This window comes from Ziziphus jujuba, chromosome 1, assembly GCF_031755915.1.
Source record: "Ziziphus jujuba cultivar Dongzao chromosome 1, ASM3175591v1".
Taxonomy (NCBI): Eukaryota; Viridiplantae; Streptophyta; class Magnoliopsida; order Rosales; family Rhamnaceae; genus Ziziphus; species Ziziphus jujuba.
In genome coordinates, this window is record NC_083379.1 from 17300705 (window position 1) to 17312868 (window position 12164).

Genomic DNA, 12164 nt, shown 5'->3' on the forward strand with positions numbered 1-12164 from the left:
GAAAAAAAAAAAAAGAACAGGCGACGCATTTGTTGACTGTTCTTGTATTTGGCGACGCATTGTTTGAATAATGCGTCGTCTAACACTATATTAGCCAATTTTTGCTGTATTAGTACATATAAGTGATTTGGCCTAGTGGTGTGGTGATTTCTTGAGAGTGTAAGAGGTCCTGGGTTCAATTCTTGTTATGGTCCTATTTTAATTTTTTTTTTAAATGTTTAAACAAAAAAATTGAAAAAAAAAAATGAACAGGCGACGCATTTGTTGAGGAATGCGTCGCGTGATCTTGTATTTGGCGACGCATTGATTCAATAATGCGTCGCCTAACACTATATTAGCCAATATTTGCTATATTAGTACATATAAGTGATTTGGCCTAGTGGTGTGGTGATTTCCTGAGAGTGTATGAGGTCCTGGGTTCAATTCTTGTTATGGTCTTATTTTGATTTTATTTTTTTTAAATGTTTAAACAAAAAAATTGAAAAAAAAAAAAGAACAGGCGACGCATTTGTTGAGGAATGCGTCGCCTGTTCTTGTATTTGGCGACGCATTGTTTGAATAATGTGTCGCCTAATACTATATTAGCCAAGTTTTGCTGTATTAGTACATATAAGTGATTTGGGCTAGTGGTGTGGTGATTTCTTGAGAGTGTAAGAGGTCCTGGGTTCAATTCTTGTTATGGTCCTATTTTGATTTTTTTTTTTAAATGTTTAAACAAAAAAATTGAAAAAAAAAAATGAACAACGTCGCCTGTTCTTGTATTTGGCGACGCATTGATTCAATAATGCGTCGCCTAACACTATATTAGCCAATATTTGCTATATTAGTAGATATAAGTAATTTGGCCTAGTGGTGTGGTGATTTCCTGAGAGTGTATGAGGTCCTTGGTTCAATTCTTGTTATGGTTCTATTTTGATTTTATTTTTTTTAAATGTTTAAACAAAAAAATTGAAAAAAAAAAAAAGAACAGGCGACGCATTTGTTGAGGAATGCGTCGCCTGTTCTTGTATTTGGCGACGCATTGTTTCAATAATGCGTCGCCTAACACTCTATTAGCCAATTTTTGTTGTGTACATATAAGTGATTTGGCCTAGTGGTGTGGTGATTTTCTGAGAGTGAATGAGGTCCTGGGTTCAATTGGTCTTATTTTGATTTTATTTTTTTTAAATGTTTAAACAAAAAAATTGAAAAAAAAAAAGAACAGGCGACGCATTTGTTGAGGAATGCGTCGCCTGTTCTTGTATTTGGCGACGCATTGTTTGAATAATGCGTCGCCTAACACTATATTAGCCAATTTTTGCTGTATTAGTACATATAAGTGATTTGGCCTAGTGGTGTGGTGATTTTTTGAGAGTGTAAGAGGTCCTGGGTTCAATTCTTGTTATAGTCCTATTTTGATTTTTTTTAAAATGTTTAAACAAAAAAATTGAAAAAAAAAAAAGAACAGGCGACGCACAATCCTATTGGTGCGTCGCCTGTTAAACGTATAACAAAAAAGAAAAGAAAAAAAAATCAACCTCAGTTATGTTGCTCTAATATCTTTATGGGTTATTTGTTGTTAAATTAAGATTAATTAAAAGAACTAAAAAAAAAAAATGGAGGAGAGAACAGGCGACGCACAATCTATATAGTACGTCGTATATTTATTGAATTTTTACTGACGCATTAACCTCAGAGTCGCGGTTTTGTTTTTTCAGACGTGTTTGTTTCGTAGCGTCGCTAAATAAGTGTCGCTAGATATCAATTTTCGCGTAGTGACGGATGGATAAAACCTTTCAAAGCAGATGGTGCTTTTTCATTTACCAAAAAGAAAAAAAAAAAAAAGAAAAAAAGAAAAAAAAAAGAAAAGATGGCTCGTTTTCAACTCTTTCAAATTGGAATTATTCCAAACATTTATATAAAGAAATTTATGTTAGGAGCTTTGAAATGTCTATTGATCGGCCGGCTTTCCTTGCATATCTTTCCGTATCATATGTCTTCTTCTAAACAATCAATTACCTTCCAAAACCATGTTGGACTCTTCATCTTCTTCTTTTGTTTTGCTAAATCTAGGTTTGACTTTAGTGTCACCTTGAAAAGCATTTTTGATAGAGAGATAGCAATTTGTTGACTTGACTTGCTGCGGTCCAGCTGCAATACTATGACTGCATGTTGATGACCCACACATCACGCATCCATCCCGTCCATAAATATTTAAAAAAAAAAAAAAGATGAAAAAAGAAAAGATTTAGAGAATATGGTTTCCCTGAAATGCTATGTAGTTTATCTTTGTTTATGTATCTCGTGCTTGCTTATCCAAACCATTGAAGCAGCAGCACCTACTTACAGTTTTCATGACTGTGAAAATTCAACAACTTTCACCGCTAACACCTCCTATGGATCCAATCTTCAAAGCCTTCTCTCATCTTTTTCCTCCTACGATGTCACTAAAGATCCCTTCTACATCCCTGTCGGCCGGGAAGTCCAAAACACGGTTTTTGGCCTCATTATGTGCCGCGGAGACATCATGAATACTCTAATCTGTCAAGAGTGCGTCCGCAACGCATCCTCAGAAATATCACGACGGTGCCGGGAGAAGAAACGGGCCATAATCTGGTACGATGAGTGCATGCTACGTTACTCTGATAAGCCCATCTATCTCATTTTAGACGAAACTAGTTCGAAGTTCTTGCCCAGCTCCAGTAGTCTCAAGGAGGAGAACGATGGCATAGAACTGTTGTGGGCCGGGATGATTAACAATTTAGCGGTACAAGCAGCTGGCTTGCCAAAGAAGTTTGCAGTGAGCGTACAATCTGAAGGTTCATACTCGCAGAAGTTGTATGGGTTGGTGCAATGCACGCCGGATCTGTCAGCAAGCAATTGCACTAGCTGTTTCCAAAAGGCCATTGCAGCTACTCCTGTAGCATACAAAGGAAAACAATGCGGAAGGGTTTTACTGCCCAGTTGTTTTATTCGGTATGAATTTTTCCGCTTCTTTAACTACACCGAAGCTCCTCCTCCGCTCCTTTCTCCTCCTCCGCCAGGTATCCTTGTCAATTTTTTCCCAAATGTTTTTTTTTTTTTTCCTTTTTTTAACATCGGAAAATTCCTTAATTTGAATTTCATTTTTTCTTTGTTGTTTCCGTGTATATATATATCTATATATATTTTAGATTAAAATATTAAATTGAGTTAAAGTTTTTAAGATGAAAAGACAAAATAACTCAAGTATTAAAATACATTTTTATTGATTGAAAAAATAATTAGAGGCTACTAATATATGATCAATAAAACGGTGAATTTTTACTCCTTAGATTATTAGGTCTTTTCACTTACAGATTTGAGTCAATTTTTTATATTTTATACTGGAATGAGAAATCCAAAAACGAACTAGAAATTGAAGGGATGTTGATGTAAAAAATTGAAAATACAGTGAGAGTGGGCAAAAGTTACAAGCTAATGGAAGTTTGTTAATTAACTAATTAGTGTATTTGAATTTTCATTAGCTAGTTAGCAAGTGTTAGAATTTTTCGTTGACTAATTAGTGTTGAAATTTTGATTACCAACTTATAGTCAGAAAATTAATAAGTTTGAATCAGCCACCAACATTGACCAAAAAGGTTGGGTCATGTCAGAAAATTAATAAGTTTGAATCAGCCACCAACATTGACCAAAAAGGTAGGGTCATGCTCGTGACCGGGTTGCCTAGACATCCCTTTCCTTTTGCCCTTTAGCATTACAATATTGGATCTTATGGACAAACAAATCATTCCAGAAAATTTTTTTTTTTTGGAGCTTTTGATCATTCCGGAAATATCATGTGCTCATGTTCCATGACGTGTCACTTGAAAACATTTCTCCAGCTTTGACATGTAGGCCTTCCATTTTTTTTTTTTTACTAGGCCTCTAACACCATCCTCGTTAAAAGTACATAAAGAAAAATAAAATTTATAAAAATATAAAAATATAAAACATTTTTTGCTTTTTTTGGTATTTTAAGATAGGAAAGCGACATGATTAATAAATCATAAAAAATAATATATATAAGTCTATAAGGTAGACTACAGTGCTGGCACCAGTACTGATAGTCATTTCCAAGGTTACTGGTGCAAAAGCTTGAACCTTGAATTGCCAACCGGTTATTGGCGGTTGGTTATAGACCCCATCAATTTTTTATTTTGTTTTTTTGAAATTAATATTATCGATTTTTTATTTAATATTCTTAATTATGTTATTAATTATGTTAGCCATAAATAAGTCAACGCACTCCATTTATTTATTCCCCTTTCTACTTGGTCCATCAAATTTTAATGAAATTGTAGTAACTAATATTCCTAATTATATTATTTTAATATAATTAACTATGTTTTTCAAATTTTTTTGAAACACTCAAAAAATATGATTAATTATGATAATTTTAAAATAAAGAATTAATCATGTTTATTTAAAAAACAAATTAATGTAACAAATTAATACCACGAATTTAATCTAACTTTATTTCCAAATGGTATCATGATTTTTTTTTTTAAGAAAAAAATCATAGAGCAAAATATATTATTATTATTATTTTTTTATTATAGCTATATATATTAAGTAACCCTCCCCTTTTTTTTTTTTTTTTTTGGGTCTGGCAAAGAAATTAACCTTAAACTATCAAATCGTTACAAGTAATCCATTTCAACTATTTAAATAAACCCCTATAATATACTCTACTATTTAATATTCAATCTCAATGACATTTTTGTAGCTAATAAATACATATTATAAACTTGTTCATAACATGGCTAAAAATTTTCTAATATGACCATAAAATGTGTAATATATCACACAAATCAAGTAACATATTATAAATTTTAAAACATGATCATAATTTCAATAACATGACCACGAATTGGATACACAAATTAAGTAACATAACCATAATTTTCGTAATAAAAATATAGTTATCTAAAAATGAGTAATATACCACAAATTAAGTAACATAGCCATAATTTTCATAATATGACAATAATTTTCATAACTTAACTACAAATGAGTAGCATATTACAAACTAAATAACATGATCATAATTTTTGAAATGGAAACATAATTTGCTTAATACGACCATAAAATAAGTAACATACCAAAAACTAAATAGCAATGTAATGCCCTACTAATTGGTATCTCATTAATATCTTACTCTACAGATATTGTCCCAAATTTAGTCACTGCACTCCAAACAGTATGAGATTTTTTGTTCATATTTTTAGAGGGTCGCCATCCTATAATTGTTCCTAATGGAGTACATTTAACACTACAGTTCTTTTGAATCTTAAAGTCAAAACTCTAAAAAGTTAGAGTTACTATTTTTACATTTAAACCATTATTGTTCCACATTCAAGCAATATGGAATTGCTTATTGATCTTTCCAATTCTTATCTTGCATCCTTTAAGGGTCACAGATCTTACAATCTACCCTCTAATTACTCACTGATCTTGTCCCTTTTTGTCTCACATGCTTTAAATCTTACTCTATCTCCCTCGAGGTCTAGCATCCTTGATGTCATGTTTTCGACTTCGCATAAGCTATAATATCATCTGTAACATCTCGCCGACTAGGATTCCATTACTCTCTTGCTCCATTATTATTGTTCCCAATGCCACCGCATTTTTGATGGGATAGGGTTTTTTGTTCACATATTCTGGAAAGGTAATCCATCCTATAATTGCTTCCATCGGAGGACACTTAATTCTAGAGTACTCTTTTGTTGTTAGAAGAGTAACTATATTTACATTTGAACCATTATTGTTTTATACCCAAGCAATGTAGGATTACTCACTAATCTTGCCATTTTGTTCCTCACTTTGTTAAGGCTCACAAATTTCACAATCTACGCTACTGATTGCTCATTGATCTTACCATTTCTTGTCTCATAGCCTTCATGGTTCGCATGTCTTACAATCATTATCACAATTACACACCATAATTTTAGTAACATGATTACAAAATGGCCTAACGGCATATAACAAACATAGTAACATGACTGCAATAGTTTTCGTAATACACAACATTACCACAATGTTGATAACATACCATAACTTGTGCAACATGGCTACAATTTTTGTAATACGACTCTAAGTTTAGTAACATAACCAGTAAAACACCATAAACTAAATATCATGACCATAACTTTTGAAATCAAACCATAATTTTTGTAATATGACCACATAATGGGTAACATACTATAAAAAAAAAAGCAACATCACCATAATTTTTGTAATTGGACCATAATTATTGCAACATGCCAATATGACCATAATTTTTGTAAGTTTGAAAAATAAAAAAATCTTGTATGTTTACATTTTAAGATTTAACCATGTACACTCGTTGTTGAGGAAATATTATAGACATATCATTTTAGGCTTTTGATCTAGCCTTTACTTTCCTCTAATTTTGACATATAGAGTATGGTCCTTAAGCGTTTTTCTTTTTCCTTTATATAATGAGTACAACTAATTAATAATGCAACTAATTAAATGTTATTCAAGGATCCCTTGAACAATGTAGTAGAAAAGTCACTTTTGTAAGTTCCAATTCTCCACCTTTAAAAAATAAAGAGCAAAAGAATGTTATTCAATGAATATTTATTGTCTTGTATATGAATATATAGGTTGTAGATATTCTATTTCTGTGCAGGAAAAAACAAAGTATCATCGGTAATCATTATCGCCATTGTTGCTTCTATTATCGCCTTCGGTTTGCTACTTGGCATGGGCTACTACTTTCTTTATGGGAGAGCAAAAAAGAAGTACAATGCTCTAATAGAGGAAAACGGTATGGATTATACATTGAAAATTAGTTTGTAGGAACTCCAAATTAATGTTTTTTTTTTCTCTAATTTTCATATTCATATCACCTCAATACAGTTTTTATGCTTTGAATTACTCTTACAAGATTCCTTTATCTTGCATTTATAGCTGCGAAGGATATGGCCTCGATAGAGTCCATGCAGTTCAGCTTTAAGAGCATTGAAATTGCGACTAGCAAGTTTTCTGATTGCAATAAGTTAGGCAAAGGTGGATTCGGTGAAGTTTACAAGGCATGTATATATATATATATATATCTAAATATTCTTCCAATAAAAAAAAGGACAATTAATAATAGTCCTCCCATAAGTTTTTATCTGCATATTATTTTTATAACAATCCTATTAATAAATGCAAAATTTTTAAAAATTCCAAAATACTTGAGAGTATTGAAACCCAATAATACATTCAAAACTTTTAGGGAATACTTATCAACGGCAAAGAAATAGCAGTAAAGAGGTTATCCAAGAGATCTGGACAAGGTGCTGAAGAATTTAAGAATGAGGTTGTATTGGTAGCCAAGCTTCAACACAGAAATCTTGTGAGGCTCTTGGGATTTTGTTTGGAAGGAGAAGAAAAAATACTTGTCTATGAATATGTGCCTAACAAAAGCCTCGATTATTTTCTATTTGGTATGTCCATTGATCTAAGCATGTGCCTTTGTATAAGAATATTATGTTTCTCAGTTAATTGCCTCTAATGTCCAAATGGTTGATATGTATATTATATTGAATATGTAGACCCTAAAAAACGAGATCAACTAGATTGGTCGATTAGGTGCAATATAATTGGAGGAATTGCTCGAGGAGTTTTATATTTACATGAGGATTCTCGTCTCAAAGTTATACATCGTGACCTTAAAGCTAGCAATGTCTTATTAGATAAAAATATGAATCCAAAAATATCGGATTTTGGTATGGCCAAGATGTTTGGAGTTGACCAAATTCAAGGAAACACCGCAAGAATTGTTGGCACATAGTAAGTTTTTTTTTTAAATTATTTGTTTAACTAAACATAAATGTTTTTTTATCTTCTCTCTATTGCACTTCTCTAAGAGGAATTTTGATGGTGTAGTAATAATAGTTTAGTTATGCATATTACTTTTTATGCATTAAAGACTAAAAGATAATAAATCACGCCGAAAAAACAATGATCTATATATATATAAAACAAACTGACTTCTAAAATTTTATTGTATTTTGTGCAAATGAGTCTAATTAAATTATTTATTTTGGTGTATGAATGTAAAATGTTTGTGCTTTCAATTATGAGGAAAAGTGGATACATGGCTCCCGAATATGCAATGGAAGGGTTATATTCCATAAAGTCAGATGTTTTCAGCTTTGGAGTACTTTTGCTTGAGATCCTTAGCGGAAGAAGGAACACTGGCTTTCGTCTCATTGATTATGCACCTAGCCTTGTCCAATATGTAAGGTTTTGGTAGTTTTATTTTTATGTGGCTTAAATAACATAGAAGTCTCTAAAAGTCATGTTACAATTAAAGATGTACATGGTTTATAAAAAAACTTTTGGTAAATGCAGGCTTGGCAATCGTGGAATCAAAATAAAGTATTGGAGTTAATGGATCCATCAATGAACGACTCATGTCCTCCGAATGAGTTTTTAAGATACATCCATATCGGATTATTATGTGTCCAAGAAGATGCAAATAAAAGGCCTACCATGTCTGCAGTTGTTCTAATGCTGAAAAGTGATTCCTTAAATCTTGCTCAACCCCAAAGACCTGCCTTCTTTGTGGGAAGATTTACAGAGAACCATGAAATAGGTATTGAAATTTGCTCTGTAAATGCTATAACAATTTCAGATTTTCTGCCTCGATGATTAAACTAAGGGTTGAAGGGCTAGGATATATATATATATATGTTTCTAAAATTGTCTTAGGAGAGTTTTTTATTTGAGCAAAATCAAGTTGGCTCAGTTAGTATGCCCTTCCCATCTACACCTATGAGGTTGTAGGTTAGAGATACATCCTCTTCCCTTTAGACTTACAATTGTTATAATGGTAAAGAAAAAAAATCCAAAAAGAAAAAAAATGTTAAAATTATACTACAAAAGTTATTAAAAAGGTTGATTTACTTCATTTAGTCCAATATGGTTCACAATCGATTGAGTTTCTCTATTTGTTAATCGCCAATAGAATTGATTTGTTAAATATTGATTTATTGCATGTAATATTTTTATTTTTTGATTTTTTCCAAACTAGAAAGCTAATATGGAAAAAGTGAACCATTAACGGTAATATATCAGATTACCATGTCACCACATACGATCCACTTATGATCATTACTAATGGTGACAAATGAATAGGATTTTTGTGTTAATTTATTAAGTTAATTAAAAATGAAAAGTTTTATTTGTCACCATTGGTGTCTTATCACCAATGGACACAATGTGCTAACATGATAATTTAATAAGTTACTAATAAAGACCTACTTTCCCATATTAGATGAAGACCAAGTTTCCTAATAATAGAAAGTGGTATAAGATTTATACTTGCTCCAAGATCACATAATGCCTTCTTAATTGCCATGTCCCTAATAACACAAGGAATAGTGAATGAACTCGAATCTTTAAGCAACTTTTGTTGAAGGATTGCACTCTACTCCTCCGTAAGAGTGATAGTTTCATGATGCTTAAATTTTCTCTTCTTTGACGTGATCTCTTTCATAAACTTTTCACAACTTGACATTTGTCATAAAATTTTTGATACGAACCTAGGACGACCTGCTCCTAAACCCGTATTATATTAGCTCGGATCTAATTATGTTCAAGTTCTAATGGTCACCTTGACCCCTAACCAACCTATGATTAGAAACCTTGGTATATAATGAAGACGCCACAATAGGTGATGGAAGGCCTATTGATAAGTCAAACTAAAACACTCATTCACTAATGGTGTTTTAGGTGTTCAAAAGAATAAAGAGAATTCAATCTCACAAATAATTTTCTGTATAAAATTCAAGCTTGATTTTTCATTGAAAATAAGCCTTTAAATAGGCTAAGATTACAAAGCAAAAACCCTAAAAAAATTAATTCAAAACCGGACTCAAAGTGTGGAGAAAAAGAAAGTAGAGAAAAGGAAAATGCCTAATTTTTTCCTAGTTTCCTAAACTAATTTGGATTAATTAATTCCTTTATTTTGAATTATGAATTAATTAATTTACAATTGAAATACTAAAATAATAACTTTCCTAAACTTATCTTTCTAGAAAATAAATAAATAAAAATCAAAATAAAAGACTAATTTCCTAAAACAAAAAGTAGAATCAAATTAGGAAACTAAAATACTAGCTTTTTGACGAAGTTGATTTTGACCAATCTTTGACCTCTTTGAGCTCCAAATCAGCTTCTATATGCTTTTTAGGATGCCAAATAAGCTTATTATGGAGTCCCACACGTTTCCCTTGCTTGGAGAAAGAGAAAAAGCCAACTCAGCACAATACAGTAAAGCCAACACAAAATACAGCAAAACCCAGCAAATCTTGGACCCATGCGCACACCACCTGTTTGTTTGCCTTTGGAGCTGCTTTGAATTGATTTAATGACTTAGAAGACTTATGAATTGAATCCATAAAGTTTTGGAACCATTTCATGCTGCCCGATCTCCATTTGTGCACCAAAACCGCTACCTGGGTCCATACCGGCCTCCACCATTTGTATGCTTAGGATAAGTCTTGGCTCTTCGGATATGGACAAGCCCTTTTGAGTATGAATTATTCCCTGGATAAAAGCAGCAATATTGTCCTTAAACTTCTTAGCTTGAGCTCTAGTGATCGGCCCGGTCTTCATCTGTATCGGGTCGGCACCCCAGCGGGTTGTCGGTTGAGCAGGCTCGGGTGAATTTGCATCAGTTTCTACTAAAGGTATATTAATTTGTATCTACGTAAAAATTTATAACAATTTAGAGAATTAAGCATCATCATTCTTTTTCTTTTGAAATCTTTACAGATAAGGCGATGTTCTAACAATTTAGAGAATTAAGCATCATCATTCTTTTCCTCTGGAAATCTTTGTAGATAAGGCAATGGTGGTGTAATGAAAAATGGATTATCTAAAAAAGTAATCTTACCTAAACAAACATTTGAATCTTCCTTCTACTTCACAGCCACATTAGAATGTCCCTCACGGGTAAATTTCTCAACATCAATAGGTTGTTCCTCAAAATTAGTATTTTCGTTAACAAGAAAATCCTTTTTATCAACATTAACATTATAATCAACATAATTCCTCTTAGAAAACTGACCTTGACTTGGCATTGGCACTTCGTATTGTCTTCCACTCTTCAGTATTATGATTCTTTGAAGTAGAAGGTCTTCCTTGACAATTCCCTTTATGCTCTAAAACTAATTGCCCAAATTGCATTTCAATAACCTTAATAGAGTCCCCCAAACTATAGCAATGTTTCTTAGTAGCCTCCAATCTTGCCTCATTTTAATAAGACCTTCCTGTTGTCTCAAGATCAAAAGAAATAATCAATTCCTCAAGATGACTATCATCCCCCTTAGGCTTCGATGAAGTATAATTACAATAATTTAAAGAAATTATTTAACAAGACAATTCATCAACTTTAGAAATTAAGTTAAAAAAGGCAAGCTCGATAATATTAACCAACTTCACATGGTTTTATTTTTTTGATAAGTCAATTATGAGAATTGTAGCCAACTCATCCAAGCATTCACAAGCTTCTTCAACTAATTTCATCATGAAAAATCCGCTACTTGAACTATCTACCAAAGATTTAGTGTAACCATTAAGCCTATTGTAAAACATATCTTCCAAGATCCATTCATAATAGCCATGTTCTCGACACCTCCTCAACAAATCTTTGAATTTTCCCCAAGCTTATGCAAATGTTCAAACTCTTATTGTGAGAATTGACTAATATCTCCTCTCAATTGCAAAGACTTTGAAGGTGAGAAATTTTTTTTTCAAAAACTTCTCCAATATCACCTCCCATTTATCAATACTACTCAGCTGTAGACAATGAAACACACTTCAATGCATTTTCCTTAAGAGAACATCAAAACTTCATTCGAATAACATCCTCACTAGTACTCTCCATTTTAGTAGTGTTCACTACTTGTAAAAACATAGAAAGATGGGTACTACATAGTTCACAAAATTGGTTTTATTGAACCATATGTATCAAACTTGGATTCAACTTAAAACATGGTGCATGTAAAAGTTGTCTTCGCATATTTGAAAGATGTACAAAAGATATAAACCTAAGATAATCCCTTATCTATGTTGATTATTATTCTCCATAATTATCTAAAAAACAAAAATAATGAAAAATCAAACAACCCAAAAAATAAAAA

General features: G+C 32.1%; 1 protein-coding gene across 2 annotated transcripts; it reads left to right on the forward strand.

Annotated features, from left to right (window-relative positions):
• The first annotated feature begins 2176 nt into the window (after window positions 1-2176).
• LOC107420586 (cysteine-rich receptor-like protein kinase 10) lies at window positions 2177-8936 on the forward strand. Of its 2 annotated transcripts, none has more exons than XM_016029587.4 (7): window positions 2177-3023; window positions 6656-6793; window positions 6937-7058; window positions 7247-7457; window positions 7566-7803; window positions 8104-8254; window positions 8368-8936. In XM_016029587.4, exons 1-7 carry the CDS (start codon window positions 2237-2239, stop codon window positions 8665-8667), a joined length of 1947 nt encoding a protein of 648 aa, XP_015885073.3. In that variant the 5' UTR covers window positions 2177-2236; the 3' UTR covers window positions 8668-8936. The 2 variants fall into 2 exon arrangements, with proteins under 2 accessions (XP_015885073.3, XP_024923336.3); XM_025067568.3 differs by having other exon boundaries at window positions 2811-3023; window positions 6637-6793.
• The last annotated feature ends 3228 nt before the right edge of the window (window positions 8937-12164 follow it).

Coding starts and splice junctions, on each gene's coding strand:
- LOC107420586 (XM_016029587.4), top strand. CDS start 2,237: ATGGTTTCCCTGAAATGCTATGTAGTTTATCTTTGTTTATGTATCTCG. Junction 7,458..7,565: donor CCTCGATTATTTTCTATTTG/GTATGTCCATTG, acceptor TTGAATATGTAG/ACCCTAAAAAACGAGATCAA. Junction 7,804..8,103: donor GCAAGAATTGTTGGCACATA/GTAAGTTTTTTT, acceptor TATGAGGAAAAG/TGGATACATGGCTCCCGAAT.